This window comes from Trichoplax adhaerens, genomic scaffold, assembly GCF_000150275.1.
Source record: "Trichoplax adhaerens TRIADscaffold_1 genomic scaffold, whole genome shotgun sequence".
NCBI lineage: Eukaryota > Metazoa > Placozoa > Uniplacotomia > Trichoplacea > Trichoplacidae > Trichoplax > Trichoplax adhaerens.
This window is the reverse complement of record NW_002060943.1, coordinates 2,481,569-2,501,307: the sequence shown is the minus strand read 5'-3', so window position 1 is coordinate 2,501,307 and position 19,739 is coordinate 2,481,569. Positions and strand designations below refer to the sequence as shown.

General features: G+C 33.0%; 4 protein-coding genes across 4 annotated transcripts; 2 read left to right on the top strand and 2 right to left on the bottom strand.

The window, feature by feature from the left end:
- Positions 1-709: 709 nt before the first annotated feature.
- On the top strand, positions 710-1,218 carry TRIADDRAFT_51528 (uncharacterized protein; the record flags this gene model as incomplete). The annotated part of the gene is made up of 2 exons (XM_002108493.1): positions 710-917; positions 1,064-1,218. 2 exons carry the CDS (start codon positions 710-712, stop codon positions 1,216-1,218), a joined length of 363 nt encoding a protein of 120 aa, XP_002108529.1.
- A 3,256-nt stretch (positions 1,219-4,474) lies between these two features.
- On the bottom strand, positions 4,475-4,955 carry TRIADDRAFT_51527 (uncharacterized protein; the record flags this gene model as incomplete). The annotated part of the gene is made up of 2 exons (XM_002107692.1): positions 4,475-4,497; positions 4,646-4,955. 2 exons carry the CDS (start codon positions 4,953-4,955, stop codon positions 4,475-4,477), a joined length of 333 nt encoding a protein of 110 aa, XP_002107728.1.
- Positions 4,956-11,818: 6,863 nt separating this feature from the next.
- On the top strand, positions 11,819-16,489 carry TRIADDRAFT_20144 (uncharacterized protein; the record flags this gene model as incomplete). The annotated part of the gene is made up of 18 exons (XM_002108492.1): positions 11,819-11,900; positions 12,798-12,979; positions 13,096-13,287; positions 13,462-13,647; positions 13,872-13,886; positions 14,059-14,188; positions 14,296-14,335; positions 14,421-14,498; positions 14,592-14,642; positions 14,724-14,793; positions 14,902-15,008; positions 15,118-15,177; positions 15,250-15,328; positions 15,414-15,527; positions 15,605-15,731; positions 15,934-16,091; positions 16,176-16,277; positions 16,349-16,489. 18 exons carry the CDS (start codon positions 11,819-11,821, stop codon positions 16,487-16,489), a joined length of 1,914 nt encoding a protein of 637 aa, XP_002108528.1.
- A 986-nt stretch (positions 16,490-17,475) lies between these two features.
- Positions 17,476-19,719, bottom strand: TRIADDRAFT_51525 (uncharacterized protein; the record flags this gene model as incomplete). The annotated part of the gene is made up of 5 exons (XM_002107691.1): positions 17,476-17,640; positions 18,169-18,247; positions 18,634-18,698; positions 18,871-18,971; positions 19,701-19,719. 5 exons carry the CDS (start codon positions 19,717-19,719, stop codon positions 17,476-17,478), a joined length of 429 nt encoding a protein of 142 aa, XP_002107727.1.
- Between the last annotated feature and the right edge of the window lie 20 nt (positions 19,720-19,739).

The window sequence follows — 19,739 nt, the reverse complement described above, 5'->3', positions numbered from 1 at the left end:
CTTCAACCTCTCTGGCTTTGAGCAGAAACCATCAAGCAATAACTACTTATAAACTTTGCATTTTAGGCTTTTCTGAAAAGCAGTACAGCATTCTTAGTGTAAGTAGTGAATTTTTAATTATTACCAGAACTTATTATAACGATTCTAGTTGAAATATCATCCTGTATTTTACGATATTCATTCTTCTATGTAATCTAATTATCGACTTCATTAATTTAGTATATATCTAAAATCTGTATAACAAAATTATGAATTGTAATGAGAGAATTTATCAATTAAGCTCTACTGTTTAATTTTTAATCTTTCCTTCCCAAGCTTTGAACTAAAAAGATGGTGTAAATTGTAATTCACGAATTTTTCATAGAACTAGATTCATATGCTATGATCAGTCTTGAATACATCTAAAGGAAAGAGCATGCAAGTATACGCAACTAGTATACCAGTTTGTATAGTCAGCTATAGTACGGTACCACTTGAAAATTACCTAAGTAGATGCATTAAAATTGTGATTATTCAAGTCTGTGATGCAGCTTATATTAGCTATTATGAAATGCAGCAAAAATGATACTTCTTAGTTCATCCTTTCATAATCCTATAAATATTTCACAGCATGCTTAAAATTATTTTTGTATATTATTTCATATTCAGAAATAAAAAAAGTTTACTTTTAATTTATAGGCTTCACACATTTATCGAATTCTAAGCAGAAATGATGAAAATTGCAGTTGTTGCTTTCGCTTTGATCCTGACGATATCATCGATATCCATCAATGGGTATCCGCTTTCCAGACATTCTAAACAGTTGAATAATGTTGATTACTTGATAAACTCTAAACAGAAAACGTCTGAAGCTTGGAACGATCCGAGCTCTCGAGATTTTAACACGAAGAGAATGTTAGAACATGACTACGTGGAAAGTAAGAATCAACTCTTTCTTTAGTAATGTAACGATTAAAGAGCCCTGAAGACTTTCCATTTATATAGAAAAATTCAATCCATTTTCAGCTGTTTTATTGTATGATGACAATACTTTGAATATTCTAAATTTTGCCCTCAATCACAGAATTGAAAGAAGAATTAGAAAATCTAGGACTTGATAGCAAACTATTGGATGATGAAGACGTTTTGCAAGAACTTACTACCACTCAAGCAGCTCCAATCATTTGCGATGAGAATAAGGGTGAAATTCCTTTCTTGTTTGGTTGCATACAAGGCTAGCAAATTAAGTCTTGAAAATAATAATGAAGTGCTTTGCTGAATCTCATATTGTTTTCAGCTTTACTTAATTAATAGTATTTAAGTCACAAGGCTACGATTGAATTTTGAACCTTTTGCTCTAATGGAGCTAGAGCTTTAGGATATCATATTTATAATGACGATGTTTTAGACAATTATAATGAATATCACTATACTTTTAACTAGTAATTTATATTGATAGCAGTTTACAGCTAAAATCCAGTCTTCATCTCACCATATTGCACTTATTTCTTCATATACAGCTTCATAGAACATACGAAATAGATACCTTATAATTGGTTAATATCATAAAAAACTGTAATTGTGTAACATGATAATTTCTACACGATTATCATCATGCTTGATTACTGATTCTATGTGATTGCGTACTAACAAAAACCTACTCCTTATGTGTAATTCTGTTAAATGAAAAATAAAAATAAAAACGCAATTTCATAATTGAATAGAAGTCATTTAATTTGTTAAGCTAATTCTCGTGTCAACTTGCTAATTAATCAGCCAATTTATAATATAAAGAAGTAACCTAATTTCTAATGAGATTTTATTTGATTGACGATAATTTCTTAGTACTATTTGGCTAGTGGTATAACCGAAATAGATAATCCTAACAACTCTACTGATAATATATCAGTTAAGATTTTAAACATTATTTTAGCTACTCGATTTTTAACTATTTTAAAAATCGGATTAATCTTTTATAGAGCAGTATCACTCTTGTCTATACTCCTTAGTTCTTACTATAATGTTCTCACATCAGTATAGAATTCTATGTTTGTTCGTAATAAGTAAAAGAAAAGGTTTTAATTTCTCAATTCAGATTAACTTACCTTGTGACAGTAATATCTAAACATTTTCCCGTAATTAACCATACAGTATTATCCTATGTCAATGTATCACTATCAAAATTTTGTGAAAAAGGATGTCAGGGTTCTACTTTAAGGAATTTATTGCCCTTTGAACTCTAAAAATTTCGATATCATTTTCTCCTTCCTTCCTTTAGACATAATTGTTATTTGGATGAATATTTCAGTATTCCTTTATCTATACAAGTTGATACCGCATTATCGGCTACAATCATTTTTATTTTATTGTTTTATCCCATCTATTTTATGATCTATAAGCTTATTCTGAATTGTCTGTTAACCAATTTAATCTTTGATGTATAGAAGCCCACACTGTGTTTAGAACTTCCTAAATTTATTACTATTGATTTGGTCTATACTGAACAAGTCTCGTCTAATCTTGCAACTATATATTTCTTTTTAAGCATTTCATAATTGCATAATAGTTTTTAATATAAGCCCTTTTTCATTTAACTTTTATAGATGTAATTTTAAATTGCATGTATATTTCATAGAATAAATTGCTTTAAATTTGTCACTTGGTAGACTAACCACTCCTTTCATTTTTCATGCAGCTGGTGTAAATTAAATCTTTCACGGAAATGAAGTAACAGGATGTATCAAGTCATAAACAGCCAACGTACCAGTAGACTTTTAATTAAGACGATATTTGTTAATAACATAATAAATATAATTGTTTATTACTAATGTTTGATTGTCAAAAGCAAAACGTGATTGATACGCCATTACTTCGCTACCAAGTTGATGATTGGCGATAGAACAAAAAAAGAATGGCATAATTTTGGCTATATTAGATTTAATGGAAGTTAATTACCTATAATAATTATTTCTTCGCAAACTGTATAGTAAATGTTGCAAATGGTTGTATTTACAGCTAGTTTACGTTTTACGCATTATGTATATACGTATATGGAAAAAAGATTTACACTGCATAAAGGAAAATAGGTCACATTATTGAAAATTGGGTTTGTGCTATAATCTCGAGCAGCATTTTAGTATATTTATATATTTTTAGTTATTTATAAGTAACGTGTATATCATGTATTAGGATTTAAAAATATTTCGATCTCTTAATAATTTAAGCAGCACATCGATACGGTATGTTGTCCTGAAATAGAATATGGTGCTCAAATCTGAAGAACTAAACCATGATTTAGTTTGCTAATGATATAAAGCAAGTGAGAATCTTCAGTTACCATTATAGTTCGGAATGTTTTATCCATGAAATATTAAAATAATTGCTTTTTAGATAGAGGATTGAAGCATCATGGATTTTTTTATCATTATTGAATATCTATTTTCGTAATAGGGAGATTAACAAGCAGAGGTACGGAGCGGAGAAGGCATTAATAAGTGTTACTTGGGTGCATCTTGAATTATAATTACTTAAACATATAAATATTTAATAAATTAATTAGAAAGTCTTTTAGTAACAATGCATATTTCTTTTTTGCGTCTTAGATTATAATTATTTAAGCAAGTCTTGTAAATATTAAATAAGTTAGCCAGAAAATCTATTATTAACAATACAAGATTTATGAAGAAGAAATTTTGTTCAGATGAAGCAATCAGATGTTGTGGTCGTACTTATTGTCATCTTTAATCATTGCTGCAAAGCTTGTAGTGTTTTAAATGTGGAATATTTAAATGTACTGCTAAGCTTAAGCAGCATAATACTGTATATCTCTTGAAGCAAGTACACAAGCAAATTATCTGGAGAGTGTATGTAGTAAAAATACTTTATTTTACCTATTTTCGAAATACTGTAATATCATAGTACGGAATTATGTTAACAAGTACAGAATAGTATCGAATCTTGATAAAGAAGCATAGCCTAAGAAATGATGATGCTGAATTAAGGTAAATCAAAATAGCGTTAAAGTAACAATTACAGATTGACATATGAATACTATTCGATATTTTACGTACCGAGACAGAATCACGTCATTAATTTTTAATCTTGTAGAGAAATTTCTATGATATATGAGAGGATAAGCCACTTACTAGGCCATCAAAATTTTTCTTGTTTAGATACAATTTTTATCACTATGTATACTTTACAGGATCATATACCCGCGGAAAGATCGATAGTTACAAGTCATGTAATATCAGACGAGTAATAGAGAATGTACGTACAATGCTAGATTACATAGAAATTAATTTTCTCCGTGAATGTTTTATTGACTGGTTAATATACTCGTATACTGCCAAAAAAAATCCGTTAACAAGACTATTGGCATTTAAAGATGTCTCCGAGAGAGACGTCATGGCAAAATCTGGTATTAATTGTACTATATTCAGAGTACTACAACTAGTAGAAGGAATATTTTAGCAAAGAATGGTATTATTGTTGGTTAGTCATTTGAAAAGCCATCACCTTGATGTTAATTAATTATTAATTATGTTATGATACACTTCTTGAGATTGACTTTCAAAGAAGCTATCCCATGTTTGGTAGCGTTCGTGAAAAAATTCTGAACAAATTTGTGTATTTATTTAATAAAATTCTTCTTCGTCTTCATTACCTTCCACCATGTTTTCATCATAAGTTTCGTCATATTCCTCTCCATCGGTTACATGTTGGTCAACCAATTCACCTTCGTATTCCATTTCTGGTTGCGCTATTTTCTGTTTTAGACCTTCTGTCATGGTCCTAAAATATTCTTTAATCTCATCCCTTGGTTCAATATCTTTCAAATCGGCGTTTATTTTTTCTCCATTTTTCAGCTTTTGATCTAATTCTTCGAAATATGTTTCGACTCGTTCTTTAATCAGTTTATTAATTCTTTGTAAAGTTTCTTCAGATAGGCCTTGGCTTGTTTCGTTAGACTTCATTTCATCTAGCTCTGTCACTAAAGGGAAAATAATGCTATTGTTAACATCATCAAATATGTACTGTATAAAGCTAACTGTGAGTAGCGATATAGTGTTTCGCACATAATAATTATTGTGATAATAACAATTATTGGTATCTTGATCGATTTTTACAAATAAAAGTTGCATAGTAATTAATTCATAACCACTACTTTTAAAAGCTGCTTATGTGAAAGATCTATACGAGTTGATTGTATAGAATTTGTTCATTAGCCGATGGTTTCGCCTATTTATTGTTCAATCCCTTTGCAATATTATTCTTCACAATTCAGTTATGTATGAAACAGCAAAACAATTTTTTGACAGCTTAAGCTTGGGTAGTAATAGCTTGTTTGTTTACAATAAAAAATGAAGACAACGATCGAATTATGTTATCTATTTGAATCTTTAAGTTTATAATGATAATTTAAATATTAAAGAGCAGGAAAGAAACATTATCAGATACGGAATTCTTTTTACTCCATGAAAATAAGGTAACAACAGATAGAAAGGCTTAAAATTACATAAAATTTAACGCAATGGTAATAGCAGTGAAATTGGGATCTCACAGTGCATATTGACTCCCAGATACGAGTGCTAAGGGTAATATCGAAAGATTCTTAGCAGCTGTGTGGATTTTTAAATCATACTACTGGTAGTGAATATTGATAGCTCTAGGAATCGAGACTTAATACAGTAAAATAAGGGTTATTTCAGGATTGAATTCAATTTGTGCAATATTAGCTCGACCAATGACCAATGTATTCACAATTTTATAGCGGCATAATTGGAGTTACTCCGGGCGTCGTAAGTAGCATAATAGACTAATATTATACCCTTGAGGGATGATAGAAGTTAAAGAACTGGCTTAATCAAAGTATACGTAATCGATAAGCATTTGAACTGCATTGATATGAAGCAACAGTCAGGATTCTCGTCATACTACTGATAATATTATGGAAATTTTGGATATTACGGCCTAAATCTACGCAAAACCTACACCACCCTCGAGTCGGCTACCAAAATTACCTGTAAAAGCATCCACGCATATTACTCTAAGCTAAGGACAGGATATTGTTATTTGCTTCCTCTTTATTTTTAAAATTTCGGAAAGGTTTAGAGGATGTTGAGAATAGGCAGGCGTCGATATACTACTAGATATTTATTTTCAGCTTTACAAGATAATTTTGCAAGTTTTGTTGAGTGGTTATATGTGTTACAATGATAAATATAACATGTCCACTTCACTGTGCTGGAAGCTGAAGACATAATGCTTTTCCTACCATAGCTCAAATTGAAACTTGTAGGCAGTAAGCACACAAGATCAAGCATAATAGAGATTTTCTAATTAATGCTAATGTCATTAATATATTACCTTAGCACTATTTAGTATTACATATCAGACTTCTGAGAAGTAGTATTCAAAGTAAACTCTGCAGTTAGTACGCAGATTAGGATTAAATTAGATCATTTCATATCATAGTAAGCAAGACTTTATGACGTCGTTATAAAATGGATGTAGAAAAGCTTGAGCCAATTTACGATATGAGCAATCTTGGAATGCGCTATGTTATTAATGTAATCAGCAAGATATTAATTTATTAGTTGCTATACTAATTTTTGACTTGCTGATCTAATAGTGATGTAGTTTAGGGCCAAAGAAAGATTCTAGAAAGTTAACTTTACAAGAATTAGGCAGGAAACAGCTTAGCTTGTATTCCATTTCATGATGAGAGAATACAGTTCTAATACACTTATATTATTCTATTTATATTTATGATAAGAAATGCGCGCTATTTTTACAAATTTCTGCCATCTTTGCTGAGGATTTTAGACGTACATTAAGTGTTATTGCGATGATGCAGTAGTTATGTTGTGCAGTGCTGCTTCAATTTCGGCGATTACATCAATGGTTATGTGCTTTGATTTGGACTGATGATAAAACACGGACTTAGATCTGATCACTAGTGTGTTCTATATTATCGATATCAGTATTTTAGCATATTCTAACCATTTAATCTTGAAATTTGTCTTTCACTTTTGAAAATTGTCTCACAACACTCAGTTGATAATAGAGAAAATTATTGTAGATTGCTTATAAAATAAAGGAAACATAAAAACTATGAAGATGGTTTTCATGTTAAAGATTCACTAAACAAAGATTTAGATACCAGTAAAGCAAAGTTAATGTACCATTTGATGAAATATTTTCAGAGAAGGTATCATTATTACACGGATAAAAATCATATCTGTCACTTCTTTAATAGATACCTATTTAATTAGAGATAGTTATCACTAATGATTGCACGCAAATAAGTTTTCAAGGAAAAGTATGCCTATTGGACTCATTTCATGCTTGTAATAGTATGCAAGGAAATGATTAGAGTGTAAGATAAGATCCATGCCAAGTATTGATAGACCCATATGCAACTAGCGTTAATAGTAGCCTGTGATAATTGTAAATAATTAAGCAATTTCGATATATCGTCAGTTTGGTTTAAAAATGATCGTTAGTTTCCGTTTCGTCCGTAACATGGACTCTATGTGAACATATGCGTGGATTATTGTACTGCACTTGTAAGTCAGCCATTAGTAGTAAAACTATTTACCATCATTGTAAGTACAGTTGATAGTGTTTGTTGAATTGTGTGCACCTAACATATTTACTATATCCTCAAATGTACTCCAGTTCCATACAGCTAATAACTATGATAAACAATTTTTAAAATACCACTACTAAAAATGATAGGAAAGTTCAAATCTTGAATTACTCAATTTTGACGAAATAGCATAGATTGTAACTGATGCTGCAGGTCTTAAACAATGAATTGACTTACTTCCTTTCAATGGCGATATTATTTTTAATTTAAGAGTTTGAAAATTCGCTAAAGATTGACAGACGGTCTATACCAAAGCCCTGCAAAATCGCTACCAGCGGTTGTTTCCAATCTGAAAAATCTGTTGCTCAGTCACAAAGTGAAGAAGTTTGTTAGCAAGCATAACCGGAACAGTAGACAATTCGCTGTCAAAACAGTTGTTAGCGTTACACAGAGAAATCATAGGATAACTATTTCAATAAAGAGAAAGGATAGTGTGGATTATATTGTAATGTGTATTGATCCAGTTTGCGTTCAAGAATAACAGAGATAGAACTGTATTGTTATTTTGAACTGATCAACTTGATTGGATATCCAATAGCTGCTTGCTGGCAGTTGCTAAGGTGTTTTACATTATCATGATAATGAGAAATTTAAATTAAAATTCAGGCCTATAAGGTATAATATATCATTCGTATTCTAGATATGTATTATGTTGTATAATGATGATTTTATTGACATTGCTGTTGTGATCGCTAATTACGTAAGCACTACACTTGAAACTGGGTAAGCATGCATTAATTCGTGGTGATTATGATAACATCTGGCAAATAAAATTATCAGCACAATAATAGAAGTATCATCATGGACGCTATAGCGTGTATCAAAAGAGGATCCTATAATATCTGTCGCAATTTAGAACTAGTCCATGAATGGTAGTATCATTACAAGATTTAATTTCTCTAATAATATAATCTTGAATGTATATCTTTACCGCCTTGTTACTAATATATATTTAACTATATCTCTAAGTAGTAGTTACAGACAATTAAACTGGTACATAAATCTTGTAAGCAAAATATCTAAGTTAGTCTCTTTTCATCAATAAGCAGATCGTTGGTGAATAGTTCAAGGATTCGTCTCGGAGCCATTAACCATTGCAGATTGTCTATCTCGTATATAGAACATTAGCAGTTAGTTCGTTTATACGGACTCGGAATTCAAATTAATGCATGCCATTTTTAAAATTACATTTCATAATGGTTAAATTCAAGAGGCAACACAATGATAAGATATCAACATATCAACGCTGCTCGTGATTACTATAAGATTAATTGGCGTCAAATCGATTCAGTAACAGTGCCGTAACTACCGTAAAATACAGTCAACACTATCCACGCTACATTTTATTTACTGTTAATATTAATCTCTCCTGTCTATTGCTTAGGGTTGATACCTAGTTAATGGATAATGTATGAGTGTATTAAAGTATTTTGGTGAGGTTCAATTTGGTCTTCTATCTTCATAGAGTATTGAGCTCATTTGCTGAAAAAGTTTCTAAAACAATACATGGTTATATAAGTTATTGACATTATTAATGAATGGCATCAGCATATTTATGGAGTTTCTATATCGTATAATCTAAATACAGGTATAGCCAATTTTTTTATTTTCAAGTATAAAATCATGGACCACTAACAGAAAATTGTTTAGGGTATTTATTATTTTTAAATGGTTGTCAATTTATGGTCTTTGTGGCAGGACTGCATGTACTGCACTAGCTCGTCAATTCTCGAAATTACTGAGCAAATTCACGCAAAGCCCACTCGGCGGTGCTTTAGACTTGATAACATTGATGAGTTCTGTATAAGTAAGCCAGATGCTCTCGCAGTGGTTAACATGACTTACAGCACTGCAGATACTATTAATAGGACTAAAACCATCTTGCTGAAAACCTGTTGGATTAGGATACTGCAAAATGCTACCATTGCGAGAAGCATTATTATCAGTCGACAACTGCAAAACTTATTGATAAAAAGCCATTTGATATCTGATAGTGCCAGTACATTCTGCTTTTACAATGATATTTGCGGTACTGTTGCAAGTGTAGTTTTAAGCAGTATGCATTGCTAGTATTATTTACTGTTAGAGTAGGAGGAATTTATATGCGGTGATCACGGCAAGTTTGCCATTTTTATTGATAATTTTTAAATGCGCAAACTGCGGAAAACCAACCAGCTTAATGAGATCGATCTCAAGCAGATTTCAGAGCGCGAGCAAACCCAAATTTGCATCTACTGTATTGTGGCTTCACATTCCACCGTAATTAGGAATGAGTTACTGTTAAGGGGAAGACTTGACATAAACTTGTCCGAATCCAATAGATTCCATTTGTCAAGGTTTGTTTATAATTTTTATTGATCGTTTGAGAGCAAATAAGTACAGCGGAAAATTGGCAGCTCTTTTGATAGCTGAAAAGGTGTGTCGAGGGCACAATCTGTTTTGCACCGCGAACGCGGATCTATGTGGAATACTAGGGAACACTATCCAACCTTATACTACAGTACTGTATTCTCGTACGGTTGAAGCCGTCCATCCCTCTCTACCTAAGGAGTTACTGTCAAGGGGAAGACTTGACAAAAACTTGTCCGAATCCCATTTGTCAAGGCTCGTTTCTAATTTTTATTGATCGTTTGAGAGCCAATACGAGCAGCGGAAAATTGGAAGACCTTTTTGATAGCTGAAAAGGTATGTCGAGGGCACAATCTGATTTGCACCGCGAACGAGGATGCATGGGGAGCACTAGGGAACACTATCCAACCTTGTACTCGTACAGTTGAACCTGTCAATCCCTCTCTACCTAAGGAGTTACTACCAAGGGGAAGACTTGACAAAAACTTGTCCGAATCCCATTTGTCAAGGTTTGTTTATGATTTTTATTGATCGGTTGAGAGCGAATACGAGCAGCGGAAAATTGGAAGCTCTTTTGATAGCTGAAAAGGTGTGTCGAGGGCACAATCTGATTTGCACCGCGAACGAGGATCCATGGGAGCACTGTTCTACTGTACTCGTACAGTTGAAGCCGTCAATCCCTCTCTACCTGAGGAATTACTGTCAAGGGGAAGACTTGGCAAAAACTTATCCGAATCCCATTTGTCAAAGCTTGTTTATGATTTTTATTGATCGGTTGAGAGCGAATACGAGCAGCGGAAAATTGGAAGCTCTTTTGATAGCTGAAAAGGTGTGTCGAGGGCACAATCTGATTTGCACCGCGAACGCGGATCCATGGGGAGCACTGTTCTACTGTACTCGTACAGTTGAAGCCGTCAATCCCTCTCTACCTGAGGAATTACTGTCAAGGGGAAGACTTGACAAAAACTTATCCGAATCCCATTTGTCAAAGCTTGTTTATGACATTTATTGATGGGTTAAGAGCGAATATTAATTAAATTAATAATAAATTGGAAGCTCTTTTGATAGCTGAAAAGGAGTGTCGAGGGCACAAACAGTTTTGCATCGCCAACGCTGCTGATCCATAGGGAACACTATCAAACCTTTCTACTGTACTGTACTCCTACGGTTGAACCCGTCAATTGCTCTCTACCGAAGGTCCCACTAGTACGGCGTGAACTGAACGTGCAAGAGTGCGTGATTGGCTGTACAGTACTGTAAGGTACAATGGCTCGACCGTACTATGTACTGTGAAGAGTAAGTACTGTACTGTACTGTACTGTACTGTACTGGAGACGCGTGGGTTCAGACCATTCTTTAGCAGTCAATCATCTTGGTAAAAGTTTTTCTGTTATGTCCTAACTACTGTACTTTAGTAACTTGTATTGAATGGATTAAAACCATGTTGATGTACTGTACTGTACAGTATTACTGTAGTTGAAAGTTTAAAGGTAAAAAAAAAAAAAATAAACCCTCTGCTGTTGCACTGTGTACACTAGGACAATCAGAAATACTGTCTACAGTACTATACTTCAACTCCAATGTATCATACTGTGTATGACAATAGCGACAATTGAAGGCGAGCCCGTGAGTCGTTGACCATGCAGTCAATCTCACCCCAAGTGTCAGCTACGTCACGTAGACACAAGTTCATCGTCATTCCGGCTGAGAGGGCGAAGCAGCAGGAGGAATTGCAGATCATCGACGATTTTTCATCATTAATACAGTAATAATTCATTCAAGATGGAGAATAAGCAAAGCGAGCTAATCCGTGCTAATTCTGCCAATATTGGAGGAATGAAACTACAGTTAACTGGAGGCGACGTTTCTGGTCTACGTCCGTATGTTTTTGAAACCGCTTGGGAAGTTGTTAATAAAGGTAATGTAGTTTGATACACGTAAAAGGAGATTAGCACCCAGTCAATGAATTGCATCCGTATACGATATTTGCACTACAACATTTTATTGCTGTAGTAAAATCGCCTTACAATAAGACAGATGATACAAGATCACAATTCAACAGAATGGCATCGCCGTTATCAGACCGATGCTAAGTCGGAACCTGCACCTCCACTCAATTCACTTCAGTCACTTGCTACCCAACAATCATGATAGCAAGACTTGATCAAAAGCTTATCCAATGCTTCTGTACATGAACTTAACAAATAGTGCAATAGGATAGTCGTCTTGGCGTTCATTCGTAACCTAAAAGAGTTTACCTTGCACTATTTTAGTCCAGATAAATTTCGACTTGCCAATAAACCACGATGGCATTCATGCTCTGTACGTGCATGTCTCTTGATAAGCCTTATTGGTCATATTATTCGTATCTTAGTAGCCAGGATAGCGTGCTACAGACTTGTACTAGAATAAATCGATCAGCTTGTTATAACCACGGCTATTCGCAATCATTGACCGCAAACGATAACTTCTACAATACTTGAAATGTTCTATTCTGAAATAAAACGTTCCTTACTTAGTCAGGATTAAAAATGGCAATAATGATCGGTTGATTGATTATAATGATGATTATAATGCAAGCTTATCCAAAGGTTATGCCTACAGTGAAAGAGAAATAGTATCATTTTCATGATAAAAATGATTTTGAATACAGAATAAGATGTTATTACAAAACTGCAATAAAACCTACAAAGTTATTTACAGCTACTTTAATCGGTAGCATGCTGTATTTGTTTGCAGCTAAACAATAAATGATATGATTAAAATCTGCTGATGGGTACTATAACTAACTAGAATATCTTCTACTGCCTTGCAGTTGGTGGCATTTATACGGTAATTAAGACTAAAGCCGGTGTGACAGTGGAAGAACTGGGCGATCACTACTACTTGCTTGGCCCTTATAATGAACAGAGTGTACGAACTGAGGTAGAAGTTATTCAGCCAGAAAATAAAGTAATCGCTGATGTGGTTGCTTCTATGCGTGAAAAAGGTGTTAAGGTACTTCGTACGTTCGCATAAACAGTATATGCATAGAATTTCAATTTTAAATCTCTTGAATTACAAGACTGAATTTTTCTTGCAGTCAAATAAATAAATTATTGGTTGCAATTTAGGTGATCGTTGGCAGATGGCTTATAGATGGTTATCCTCAGGTAATCCTATTTGATATCAATTCTCATCGCCATGCCTTAGAAGCCTGGAAGAAGGAATTATGGGATAAAACACATATCAGTACCAACGTTGTTGACTCAGAAACTGATAATGCAATACTATTTGGTTTTATAGTAACCTGGTTTCTTAGTGAGGTAAGTTATTGTGCATTCAAAAATTACACTCGTAGTTGTTTCCTCGCAGAAAGCTGTGACAAGTAAATAACGCCTATTACTTTAAGATGAACTGATGACAGATCAGATGTGACTTGTAAATGATTTACATTGGAAATATGCATATAATCTCATTGCTTTGAATGGATTCTTTAGTTTCGCCAGCGCGTAGCTGAGGATGCTTTGGTTATTGCACATTTTCATGAATGGTTGTCGGCAGTTGGTTTGATAATGACCAAAATGAAATCTCTGGATGTAGCCACATTGTTTACTACTCATGCAACTTTACTTGGGCGTTACTTGTGCGCCGGCCAGGTTGATTTCTATAATAATCTACCTCATGTAAGTGTCCTACAAAATACTGCCTACATCTGAATGAATCTTGTTTAATAACTGCATCAAGTTAATCAAAGATAGCGTTTAACAAACTCTGGATACGCTATTACTTCTAATCTGTAATACTGATAATTATTTTACGTTGTTATTGATTACCACCACAATGAATACTAACCATTATACTGGCCTACGTCTTAAAATTTTGGGGACCCCTTGACACACCTTCCTAGTTTGACGTTGATAAGGTAATGTATTTCTCATTATGAATTCATATTATCGTTAAAATTACTCCCTATTGTGGTGTCGAGGTGTAATCCTTGAAATATAGACATATTTATTCTTTTTAATATAAATACTGTTTGCATTGCATAAATGATTAATTTAATAATTATGATTAATCAATTACGTAAAATGCAGGAAGCTGGCGATCGTGGTATTTATCATCGTTACTGCTTAGAACGTGCTGGAGTATCATTAGCTGACATTTTCACCACCGTATCACAGATTACGGCTGTAGAAGCGGAACATTTACTGAAAAAGAAACCAGGTTGAATAATTACTGTTATTAGTTTCTAAGCTATCACTGAATTAGTAGAGTTACTTATAATAATTACCAAAAGATTGATCGTGCTTACATATATCAAATTTTGCTAGATGTCGTCACTCCAAATGGACTTAATGTTGTGCAATTCAGGTTCATAATTTTATATTATGTAGAGTGTAGGTGTTGAAGCAATGTACACTTTCGTGATAATTTTCGCTATGCTTTTACTCTTTAGTGCGCTACACGAATTCCAAAACCTTCATGCAAAATCTAAAGATAAGATTCATGAATTTATTCGTGGTCACTTTCACGGGTAGCTAACGATTTCTATATTCTGAGTTTATGCCTTATATTCCAAATTGTGAGGTCATTCTTAAACATATATCTAAACTGATGTTTCGGTTAGGCATTTCAATTTTAAATTAGACAAGACTCTGTATTTCTTTATTGCTGGAAGGTATGATTTTCACTTTAGCCTAGTTTTCTCTACGTATTGTAAATCACTATCTATAATAAATATTTTTATTTCTTATCCTAGATACGAATATTTCAATAAAGGTGCTGACATGTTCATTGAATCGCTTGCTCGATTAAATTACATGTTGCAGGTAGGATATCTTTTTTAATCATTGATATTGCATTATTTTTTTTTAAATATTGTTGATAGCTTTAATTTGGTCTCATCAATAAAATGAATGTTATTTTAATATTAATAGTCATCTGGAAGTGATTACACTGTTGTTGCATTCATCATCATGCCTACTAAAACAAATAATTTCAACGTTGATTCCCTTAAAAGTCAGGCTTCTACCAAGCAGTTAAGGTAACGATCATCTATTGTTTGACAGTTACACTGCAACAAGTGACTATGATTTTTATTACTTTTTCAATTAACTATTTATGATATTTCTTAACTTTAAATTTGCTTATAGAGAAATTGTTAATCATATACAAGGCAAGATGGGAGCAAAATTGTTTGAGAAAGCTTTAATGTAAGTTTTCGTTTTAGATTATACTCAAGATAAAAAAGGTGAAGCTATTCTAACTACGACTTTAAAATTTAGGGGCGAAATTATAGATGGGAAAGATTTACTTGATAAAGACGACTTTTTACAATTAAAGCGATGTATTTATGCTGCGCAAGTAAGAAGCATTAATGATGTAGTCTAGAAATTGCTATAAAATCGAAGTTAATAAAGAAGTTTATTTTATCAATTTCATAAAACAGAGGCCACAACTACCACCTGTTGTAACGCACAATGTAGTCGATAGTGATGGTGACTTGGTATTAAACCATATTAGAAGAGTTAGATTATTCAACGATCACAATGATAGAGTAAAGGTATGTAATTAATATTTTTTATTTATTTGCTATCTAATAAGCTTAGAACCACTTCATTATTTCTAAATCTTTATCAGGTTATTTTCCATCCTGAATTCCTGTCACCAACAAATGCATTATTTTCCATTGACTACGAAGAATTTATACGAGGCTGCCATCTTGGTGTTTTCCCTTCCTACTATGAGCCGTGGGGTTATACACCAGGTTTAATTTATGCTGATAGTGTAGGATCATTTATCGTGTTTTTTCTATTCAATCACTAATAGTTCACAATTTAATGTATACGCATGTTACTACGAAAATGACTACAAATATGTGTAGTATAAATGTGAAATAGAATTTGCTAATATTTTGTTACGGTACTTATTAGTATCTTAATTCTTCCGTTTACGTATATTTTATTTAGCTGAATGTACCGTGATGGGCATTCCTTCAGTAACCACGAACTTGTCAGGTTTTGGTAGCTTTATGGGAGAACATTTAAGAGATCCTTCCTCTTACGGGATTTATATTGTGGATCGTCGGTATAAAGGCGTCGATGAGTCTATTCAGGAACTGGCTGATGTAAGTTTAGAACTTTAACAATCAACAATGTTAGATATTCATTCTTAAAAACTGATGTTATGTAAAACTAAAATATTTTTATAGATACTATTCGATTTCTGTAAAATGTCGAGGAGACAACGCATAATCCAAAGAAATCGTACTGAACGTTTAAGTGATATGCTTGATTGGAAAAGTCTCGGAATTGTAAGTTAATTGTGTTGGTATAAATTTACTCTGACGGAAATGAAACAACTTGTCTTCAATGTATCTTATAGTACTACAAGAAAGCTCGCTATCAAGCTCTCAGAAAGAAGCATCCGGAGGCATTTCTATTACTTAGCGATGAAGATACTGGGGTTAGTATTTTCTTTAGGATGGTATCTGCTGTAGTATTTGCAAGCACTTACAGCTATTAACAAAAAAAATTAGGCTAATGAAGAACTGAAAGGCGACCCAGCTGCTACCAATAAATAATTAAAATCTATCGTTACACACCGCTTTCGAAGATGGGACTAGCATTCCAAGGGACAAGTACGAGTTTACCGACTTTAAAATAAAATTAATTACGGTTCTTGGACACCGTTTAGATTGTAATATAATTTAGATTAATTTGCTAGAACAATAATGCCTTCTTGTTCTTAAAGTCGCATTATAAGAAATGGTTTACTTAATTACATGGAGATGCTTGAAGCATCATCGAAAGCCTTTGACCGAATAGTCATGAAATGAGCGAGATGATCTTGATAAATAACTTCTTTCTGTTATTGCTTTTATTTCTTGAACTCTTTAACGATTTTTAATTACATTTATTATGTGTGTCATTGATGTATCGCATTGAATACATGCCAACTGATAATTATAATCACTTCGTAAGTGAGCGCAACCGCTTCGTTTTGCTTATAAACTAATCTGAAGGTATTTCACCGAGCAGTATTTTGCGTTACTATGCGAATCCGTAAAATTATTACTAATCAGAAATTCCTGGATATTCGTATACAGTATGTGCAATATTTATTACAATTTTTCGTTTGGGTATTGCCACATAGGTATAAAAGATATCGAATTATAGGGCGTTGTCGTGATTTCATCGTACAGCACAAGATGAATTGATATTTTAATGATTATCTTCAGTATCCCTTCATAATAAGAGGTAGTGATTTGAATAAAGATCTTCTTTGCGTGATGATTCTACAATCAATTGATAACTTCAATTTATTATCTAGATTTCATAGCATTAGCATGTGATAGGTCGTATGAGAGACAGAATTGTCGCTGCTTACAAATCAAGACAGATATTAATTAAAATATATATCGTTTTATTACAGCTTATCGGAAAGTTTTCCAAATAGCGCCATTGATACATTCTTATTTTATAGTGAAATCAAAATTTCGAAAATCTGATCTATGTGGCAGTTTTTTGTAGTTTATTTAATAAATAATTAATCTTATGAGCCATCACTGGCTGACCAGATTTTGTCTTCATTCTTAATAACCTACTGGTTCTACGTCTTTCTTTTTGTTTTTTCTTAATCTCAGCTTCCTTCAGTTGGCGTTGTCGATTTAGTTCCTGTATTAGATCAATCATTGAACGTTAGGTTTTTGGATAGTAGCTACAGCATTAATCCCATTACAATAACTATAAACTCACAAGGCAACGCCTTCATACACATACGTAAATTTTATTGCAGATCAGTAGAAAGCTGTAAGTGTGTGAATACATGCGATATCAAGGTATAATGTAAAATCATGTAAAACTGTTCTATGCGCACGCCAATCGATCCGTTGACAAAGGTGAAACTAACATACTTAACCTTTATAGTACGTCTTGTTCAACAATATTGACGCAATTTAATAGTAAGCTATCTATACTATTGGTAATTATATGATAAGATTGGGTTAAATACATTAATACTATGATAAAGTGTCATTTGTTTTCATACATTAAACACAAATCAATGCAAAAACTGATGCGAACGAAGCCATGATGACATCAAATCCTATTAATTTGTCATCCTATACTACAGTACAAATCAATACCAAAACTGATAATATGAACGAAGTTATGATGACATAACCTGCTGAGCAGATTAATTACCTCCTTGTGCTTCCTTTTCTCATTTTGATCATGTACGTATTGCCTTCTCGCAATCGCTAAAGGATCTACCGATTTGTGCCTATTTATTAATATTAAAATATACTATGAACTGCAGAATAGCAACATGCTGAGTTTTGTCGATTAATTACAGATTGGTAAATAATTTGCTCAGATTATGAAAATTGCATCTAAGACAGAATAGAAGTAGGATTAGGTATACGAATCGTACAAGTCCGGAATAAGGATTACTGAGAGTATAGTACGGTAAGTTAGCTTATTTTTACTATAAGTTTATAATAGTTCTACTGTGACCCCAACGGGAATACAAGTTCGCAATATTGTAACGTAACTAGTTCACATTCTATCACATTATACTATACTTGTACAATTTGGTGTTTCAACTATGAATAAATGCAGACTGACAGCTTTTAGGTATTTAAGATAACAATGGTACATACTACTTACCTATCATTATTATTATTATAATTATTGCTGAACCGTTTTTTACCCTTTGTTGGCTTTCGTTTTAGCTGTAGATCAAATATTATACGGGTAACAGACCCAAAACAAGTGGAATAAAAAGAAGTGTAGTTTTGTTAGAAGCAAGAAAGGGTATAAAATATGCAAAAATCATGGCAAACTAGAGATTTGTTAAGTTTCAAGTTCTCTAATACACGAATTATGTGTCAATAGACTCAATACCATTCCGCTTTTGTCATCAGAGAAGGTTGCAGTATCATTTTGGTGAAGCTGAGCAGGTTGTTTAGAAGTAGCAAGCTTGTCTCCGCTATCTTTAGTAGAGCCTTAAAAAGAAAATGAATTTATAGACGCAATTCAAGGAAGAAATAACTGCACTCACAACTATCGCTAGTAAACTATGCCTACTCAAGGTTTGGTCTTATCGAAAACTTAAGCCAGACATTAATTAGGCAAGCATACGCATATACTATGCTTGTAAGTTGAGGCTACCATCGTTAGCTATCATACCAAACTTCTTCAAGTAATATACGCAATACTGTACAATCAGCTGTAGTTATTTTACAGCACATGTTGTAGGCCTTTAATCACCAATATAAATCTGATACTTGTAAGTTGAACCTATCATCGTTAGCTATCATACCAAACTTCTTCAAGTAATATACGCAATACTGTACAATCAGCTGTAGTTATTTTACAGCCCATGTTGTAGGCCTATAATCACCAATATCAATCTGATACTTGCAAGTTGAGCTTGTCATCGTTAGCTATCATACCAAACTTCTTCAAGTAATATACGCAATAATGTACAATCAGCTGTAGTTATTTTACAGCACATATTGTAGGCCTATAATCACCAATATCAATCTGATACTTGCAAGTTGAGCTTGTCATCGTTAGCTATCATACCAAACTTCTTCAAGTAATATACGCAATACTGTACAATCAACTGTAGTTATTTTACAGCACATGTTGTAGGCCTTTAATCACCAATATCAATCTGATAGTCTGTGTCAATCTCCACTATCAAAATAACCAAGAATGATTGTGAATACCTTTATTTTTGCGCCCCATACTTGCTCAAGTTCCGAGGT